Source organism: Uranotaenia lowii, chromosome 3, assembly GCF_029784155.1.
Source record: "Uranotaenia lowii strain MFRU-FL chromosome 3, ASM2978415v1, whole genome shotgun sequence".
Taxonomy (NCBI): domain Eukaryota; kingdom Metazoa; phylum Arthropoda; class Insecta; order Diptera; family Culicidae; genus Uranotaenia; species Uranotaenia lowii.
In genome coordinates this window covers 250,438,539-250,446,529 of record NC_073693.1, presented here as the reverse complement: position 1 = coordinate 250,446,529, position 7,991 = coordinate 250,438,539, and the positions used below count along the sequence as shown (strand labels likewise).

At 36.3% G+C, this 7,991-nt stretch overlaps 1 protein-coding gene and 1 long non-coding RNA gene across 2 annotated transcripts; one reads left to right on the top strand and one right to left on the bottom strand.

The window, feature by feature from the left end:
• The first annotated feature begins 2,899 nt into the window (after positions 1 to 2,899).
• LOC129757119 (39S ribosomal protein L47, mitochondrial) lies at positions 2,900 to 3,906 on the top strand. Its single transcript, XM_055754245.1, has 3 exons — positions 2,900 to 3,062; positions 3,121 to 3,397; positions 3,458 to 3,906. The coding sequence occupies exons 1-3, from the start codon at positions 2,965 to 2,967 to the stop codon at positions 3,881 to 3,883; spliced, it is 801 nt and encodes a 266-aa protein (XP_055610220.1). The 5' UTR covers positions 2,900 to 2,964; the 3' UTR covers positions 3,884 to 3,906.
• Positions 3,907 to 4,108: 202 nt separating this feature from the next.
• Positions 4,109 to 6,869, bottom strand: LOC129757120 (uncharacterized). Its single transcript, XR_008739623.1, has 4 exons — positions 6,443 to 6,869; positions 6,283 to 6,375; positions 6,038 to 6,224; positions 4,109 to 5,974 (listed from the first exon to the last, which is right to left on the bottom strand). It is a non-coding gene; the product is annotated as an uncharacterized LOC129757120 (long non-coding RNA).
• Positions 6,870 to 7,991: the final 1,122 nt, after the last annotated feature.

Genomic DNA, 7,991 nt, shown 5'->3' with positions numbered 1-7,991 from the left:
CACAATTTGTCTACTTACTTATAGTAAATATGTCTTATCTAACTTATCTTTTCTCATATGGAACAATCAATTGGAAAAAAAGGCAGGAATGTTTAAGATTTCGTTGCAGGTGAAATAATTTGGAAACCCTTGAACTCGCTTTGAGCGAGAAAAAATGCATTATAAGAAGCTTTACGGAACACAAGAAAATGTGCGAAAACAACTGATGATAAAAGAAAGATAATTTTTCTCTCCAGTCTTCTACATTTCTATATATAATATATATAATTGTGAAACAAACAGTAATTATAAACAATGTATCTGGAAGCTGTCTCACACAACACAACTACGGAAGCAAAATTGCAGAATGAACATACAACTGATTTACTTATCTTAACATGAGTAAACTATTCAATTCTAAGCTATTGACGGACCCACAGAAGCTTACAGTTTTTCTATTTAAACGACTGTTTTCGATAGAAGTTAATTAGAAAAAAAAAACATTAAACAAATTCAGCAAAACTAGAATTTTCGTTCAGCTCCACATTGATATTATTATTCCTATGATTACATATTGATAACCGACTTATGAAGATCAGCTACTGAAAATAAAATGAAATTCATCCTTTTTTCTAAATACCTATAAACCATATTAAAGACGTTCTGTTCAGAACCCTCCAGTTCACATAAAAACAGTTGTAAAACGCATGGTGGAAATTCCCTTTCTAACATTAGGTACGAATGTTACAGTGTAAGCTTATGTATTGGCAAAACTTTCCATCGAAGAACAGAAAAACGAATAGTGCGAGCGATAAAATTTTGCTAATATACGACTCATGTGTTTCTGACGGTGATGGTTTCCATTGCCAGTGCGTAAGTTATTTTACACCTGTAAAACGAGTGTAGTAAAATATTGAATAAATAAAAATGATGAAAAATATAGTTTGTAGATTCATTTTTGATGACTATAGAAAACAGTAAATCAGTTGTTCTAAAATATGGAAATTTTTCTCTCTTAACCATCTGTTCATTATAAGTTTTTGAGTTAATTTTTTCAACGTTAAGAGAAAAATTTGTAATTCGCTCTCAATGTATTTAATAAAGTTATGTTTAATTGCAATAAAGAGGATCAGTAAGTTTTTTTTTTTTTAATAATTCTTATTTGAAACGGCTCATACCTTTAGGTTTAAAGGAGCCAAACTCGTTTTGGTTTATACAATTGTTTGCTTAACACATTTAATAAAAAAAAAAAAGATTATAGAAAGGGAAATATAGAATTAAAGACGCAGATCGATATTTAGCTTTTAGATAAAAGTAGATTTCTACCAGAATAGGGTAAGAACTCACAAAGTTCATCCGAAGTGACGTTCCTCACCTAAACCGACTACTGGAATAGTGTGACTTGGGTGAGTCGACTATCGTCACGTCACTCGCGGCGCAGAATAAGGGCCATAATATTTATTGCGCTTAATAAACCTCAATCGACAGAGCCGTGTAAACGCAGGGTCAAAAATAGTTATGGAATTTCGAACGATATGAATGGGATTTTTGGAAAATTGAGGGGTCTTATTGTTCAAATAAGTAATCAGTCGCATTCTTTGAAATATCTTATGTGGCAATTAGTAAAATTCATGTTCAAAAGCTTTAAATATTCTGACTACGAGACAATGTTTCTTTGAAAATTTAGCAGTATTTCAGCAAAATATTCGAATTTCGAAAAGTTTTTTTCAAATGTAGTTGTAAAAATATGAAAAAAAAATTACTTTTTACAACTTGTAATGAATGCTACTTTATTTTAGATTCTACAAAGTTAAAAACAATTTCGGTTATAAGGAATTTAGCTAAATGCAATTTTTTTAACTCAATAAAAAACCCCCCAAAAAAACATGTTTTTTTGGAATGTGAAACTTGCGGTTCTTATCTAACTTTTGAACATATACTTAGAGCAAGTTCACTGGTGTTGGGAAAAAGTGGTAGAAATTTTGACATTTTGAAAATTTTACCATGCAAAAAATGTTTTCAAGATCTTGGGGCGTTGTATTTTTTACAACACTGTTTCTATTTCAGCCGTATGTGATAGAAATATTGCTATTTTTGCATCACAGCATGCGAAAATACAAGACGTGTGTTGTAAAAAAACTAGAATTCCACAGATCTTGAAAATGTGTTTGCTTGGGAAAATTTTCAAAATGTGCCGTAAGTGTCGAAATTTCTACTACATTTTCCCAACACCAGTGAACTTGCTCTTACCAGCGGAATGTCCAGTTTATGAGTCTCAACGTACAGCGAATATATAATCTAGCTGCCCGTCGGAGTGCGTAACATTCTGGGAAACGAAGAGGAGATCGAGAACAATTTATTAGAGTTTTTGGGAGCAACAGAATTATTTAAGCTTATTCAATGTATAGATGATTTTGTATCAATCTTATGTTATATTTTGTTATTATCCTTTCAAAAGAGGCGAATGAACTAAATATTTAAAGCCTCTATAAATAAATCAATCAAATCAAATCAAAACATGTTTTTCATCCGCATAAGCGCGTAATGCATTGTAAATAATTTGGTGAACATTTTTATATTATTTGCAGAATTTTAAAATCAGTTTGAAATATACCTATTCATAAAAAGCTATATTGATCTTTGTCTATAATTCTTCTTATTTTCATATTTCCCCATCTATTTTCTTTTCTATTTTCTAATAAAAAGTGATGAACTATAAATTTAAGCACACAATTGTGAACAAACAAAACTAAGGTATGCGCCTTTTTAAAATAAAGATGTTAAAAAAAATCAAACAGGCACCCAAGTAACTAAATTTGTTTAAATGTTTCTCCGTGTACACCTGTTCTAGTACCGCAAAAAATTGTCTGCGTGTTTGCATGTAAAATAATCAACGAAGTGATATTGCGTTTTAAGAGTGTACATGCTTGTCACGTTTTTATTATTGTAAATTTTCAACAGACGTTAAAAAATAGTGTTTAAAAGATGAGTCTTTTTACCCGGATATTTCAAACTTCTAGATGCCTAGGAAAGTTAACTCTCACAAGCGGAAGTCAAGGAATCTTACATTTCTCGGCAAATCGGTAAGTGTAGCCAATTAATATGTTATGATTACATCATTCGTTTTATTTTCACCCTCAGCCTGCCGGCTCGAGTTCTTGACGTTCCTTGCAGATCATTCTCCAAGACCGAGCATCGCTATGATTTGATGGAATTCTTTGATGATAAGAAAAATTGGGGTGAAAATGAAATCAAACACGGTCGTTCCTGGAAAAAGGACGAGCTGAGAATTAAATCCAATACGGATCTTCACAAGCTTTGGTTTGTTTTGCTTAAAGAACGTAATATGCTTCTTACTATGGAGCATGAATGTAACGAAAAAATGGAACTATTTCCCAATCCAGAGCGGATTGATAAGGTATAGTAATATGAAAGGGAAAAATGTACATTTTTTGAATCGTTATATCTCTATTTCAAGGTGAATGAATCAATGAAAAATTTAGAAGATGTTGTAAGGGAGCGCAATCGAGCTTATTACGAGCTGGAAACAGGTGAAACAGGTGAACGTCCGGGAGAAGTCGTTGAAAATCAGCTGGGATTGCGTTTCTATTATAAGATGTTTGAACACGTTATTCCAAAATTCGCCAACAAAGCGTGGAATGAAAAACATAACTTTTCCTATCGTGGTTCGGCAGTGAGAAAATTCCTCAAACTCTACCGCGAAAAGTTGTACAACGTAAAGCGGAAGCAACGGAATCGTGACCGCAACGAAGTTATGAGTTTGCTGAAACGGTTTCCAAATATGGATAGGATTGCCATCGCCGAAAAATATCCATCAGTAGATGTCGACAAGCTGATGAAACAAAACAAAATTCGAGGTAATTGTGATCCGTTGAAAGTATAAATATCAAAATATTTTATAAGCTACATCTACTCTCACCTTATTTGTTCCGAATACTCATTCATAGCGTTTTCGTTTATTAGCAGAGGCAACCTAGTTATCCACGAGTTTTGCCCTTACTGCTGTCATTGTGTTCGTTTATTTATTCAGAAGTCCACCAGTTTTGCCCGAAGTTTGAACCTCAGAGTAAGGGTCCGCAGGGATTCCCTATTCCCGTAGTCACCGCACCATGGGTGAGGCGACGATTCGGGTGACGGGTTTTAGGTGACAATTGTCGGTACCTTTTCAGGTGGTGACGAGATAGAAATTGTGAAAATTACTGAAAAGCGGAATTGTTAGTTTTTTATTTATTTATTTATTTATCGATGATCCTACGCTAAAGCCTTTTATCTGAATTTAAACTTAAAAATTAACATCGACCACACTTTTAATTTTATGTAAAACACTTCTTAATACTATTAGTTTCTAGTCATGTTGAATTTTAATCAGTATTTTCTAACCCAGCCAGCATGTTTTAATGCTTAAAATTAAAATCATGAATAAATTTGTAAACACGACGAGAATTTCTTTTTAAAAACGGGTTGGAGTTTAAGAGTATCTTCTAATTGCTTTGACGTATTGAAATTATTTTATAAGTTTCGAAAATGTGAAAAATAAATCTGTTTAAACATATAGAAAAATTGAAGGTCAAATGGAATTTTTGGTCGTTTGCGTGGAATTTCTGAAAAAATGCTTCTTTTTTTGAACTTTTGTTTTGCAGTGTTGTATCTCATTCTCAACTGAACCGATTTCCAAAATTCAAATTTTAGTTTTATTTTGATAACATGATCATCATTTTCACTGAATACACATAATATCTCAAATATTACTGTTTCGTAATACGAGAATAAAAACAAGAAAAAAAATCGTAGTTTTCATACCCGGCTGTTACGATGCGCGCGTTTCTCATTTTGTTATCGCGATTCCTTAAAACTATTCATGAAACCTGCCCACTTTTTAACCCAATGATAGATTTTCATCTCTACAATCAATTGATATGCTTTTTATGTGGTTTTTCAAAAATTTGTAGCAACGTTTTCCGAATTTACTAAAAGATGTCGGAATTCGACCAGATTTTCAAACGTTTTGTAGCAAGCTAACACAACCCCCCGGTAGAGCTTAAATCGAACAAAATCCATGGCTCTCCTAGTCGTGCTCTCGAAATCTGCCGTCCTATATAGCAGACTGAAGGAATCGCCCGCATGGTTACGTAGGGTGGTTTGTGCTGATACGTATGAATATTTTTACGTAACTTATTTATAGTGTTGCAGGTCCCTTGAGAAATGAAATTCTCTAGCTCAAACAGTTTTAGGTGCAACTTTATTCAATGGTTGCTAAAATTTTGAATAAAACCCATTTTTCTCCCTCCCATGATAATGCAAGCAAAGCGACTTACATATATTGTTGCTCCTCGTCATTCGGCCGTGCTTGGACTTCTTTGCGACGCTCACTTCCGCTTTGGCCCATGCTCGTGCTGTCTTGGCGGGATCACTCACAGCCGAAAACCAACTGCTGAAGATCGAATGGGTTCGCTAGGAGCTGTCCTGATCCCCCTGCCTTTCCTGCCCGATGCAGTGTCAATCCCTCGGAGCATGGATCGGGGGATTCCGCTGACCCCCACCACGCTGGTGAGCTGATTCGCCAGCCAACCGTCTGGCGATGCAATCTCGCCGCTTCTGCTCGGCACACCGCACACCCACGCAGCTCGTCCTGGCTGACACTTGATCCGCACCTTCAGATTTCGGGAACGCTTGCCCGCTCCTGTCATCCGTCGACCAATTACCGGCCAACGTCGGCAACGAAATTCCTCCTTCTCGGAGAGGTTTCCCCCTAGACCGCGTGGGCGTTGGATGTAGCTTAGGCTGAGTCTTCCGGTCCCGACCGAAACAAGCCTTTGTTTGTTGATGGTTTCTTCTCCGCCTGGCTTCACCTGAAGGCTCACAGAAGGAACCCCGCCTCGATGAGAACCCCGCGTCCTGGGACAGGATCTCTCCTGAATCACCTGCTCGCTGCTGTGCTGTGCGCCGGAAACGATGGATGACGAAAAAAGGGGTCCTATTGGGACACAAAACCTTGTCAGGCATGAATTCATTTGCATTTTATGCTGTGGCTACTTACAGTGCTTCTGACCCCTTTCCTGGATCTTGCTCGTTTTCTTGCCACCGCTTTTCGAAATAAGCTGATTGGCGAACGCTTTGGTATGGATCGGAACTTTGTTCGACGTGCACGGAGTCGAACACCTGCCTTTCGTCCGCGGATTAGCGAATCCCGATTGGCGGATTTTGAGGCAACCAATTGGTGGCGACTAAAATAAACCTTCCGTGAGGGATCGGTTGAGTTAAAGGTTGTTGAAATAATATTACCTGCCAACTCCTCGTCTAGCGTGTCCGCCTCCGTCTGCTTCTCGATTCTGGGTTCGAGACGGTTTTTCCTGGCTGGCTTTCTGCGGAACGACACTGAAAGAACCACTTTAATTAGCGCTGGGTTCGTCAGGTCAAATGGAGGTTGTGAAATGCCGCTTACCTTCAGATTCGTCCGAGAATTGCTGATTCTCCGGGGAGCGGCTTCTTCACACCAATGGCGCACTTTAATTTTCCTGCACTGTCTGTGCTGCTTTCCGGAAACGCAATGAAGCGGTGCAATGCTACCAACCTTGAGTGGAGTTTTTTCTGAGCCTTTTCTTGCGAATCCTTGGCTGTGTGAGAGTTTACAGATGTCGAATTCGAATTTGTTCCATGCCTGACAGGTTCCTTGCTGAACACTTTTTCCGCAGTACAAATTTTTGCACAGTGTTTTATCTCGGTGTTTACCAATTTGTTGATGGCAGATATCCCTGCTTTGTTTGTTTTGTATATGCACGCTTAGTTGTCAGGTATGAGAGAATGGGTTAATAGTAACTGTTTGTGAGTGCGCTCTTATCGTATCAAGTAAATAAGGAAAACATTCATATGTAACAATAGGACGGCAGATTTCGAGAGCACGACTGGGAGAGCCATGCAGATTTTGTTCGATTTAAGCTCTCCCGGGGGGTTGTGTTAGCTTGCTACAAAACGTTTGAAAATCTGGTCGAATTCCGATATCTTTTAGTAAATTCGGAAAACGTTGCTACAAATTTTTGGAAAACCACATAAAAAGCATATCAATCGTTAAAATCTATCATTGGGTGTATAAAAAGTGGGCAGGTTTGATGAAAAGTTTTAAGAAATCACGATAACAAAATGAGAAATGTGCGCATCATAACAGACGGGTTCGAAAATCACGAAAATAACAGTAATATTTGAGATACTATAAGTATTCAGTGAAAATGATAATCATGTTATCAAAATAAAACTAAAATTTGAATTTTGAAAATTGGTTCAATTAAAAATGAGATACAGATAAGAAAAAAAAATGTTACCTCTTTTAAAAAGATTGCAGCCAAAACTCACATGGGACTCCAAAGTTTTTATATATTTTTGAAAAGATTTATTTTTCACAATTTCAAAACATAAGAAAAAAATTTAATACACCATTATATACTGCAGATATACGAATTTCAAAATGATGTCTTTTTTCGGAGGTTTTCTGTTCAAAGCATTCTATAGGTCATCTGCTAAGTCAAATCGATTTAAGTTTTGTATATTTAAAATCTTGTATGAATTACCTAAACAATGAATCTAAAGCCATAAATATCGGTCAAGATATGTGACCAGTGGAACGAAATCAATTTACTAGTCAAAACAAGCGAAAAACAGTTTGTTCAAAATTTTACGAACGGCTTATAAAGGTTAAGGTTCTATTATATTGAGTAAACTTTTGGTCCTGAATCGTCGGAAGCAGTATTCACACTTGTAACTTGTAATGTGTCCTGGCATTATGCAATCTAAATTTTTCCCCTGAGGCCATCTGAACGTCCGATGCAACTGCATGGACGGCATACGGATTTTCACATTTATGGCACATTTATGAATATGGCGTTAAGATATGTTACTGTTTAGAACTGTTAAAACGATTGTATGGAAAAACTTTTCTGCAAACAGTTGAGATCAAGGTCATTAATTTTTTTTTTTTTTTTTTGAGTCTTTGACTATTG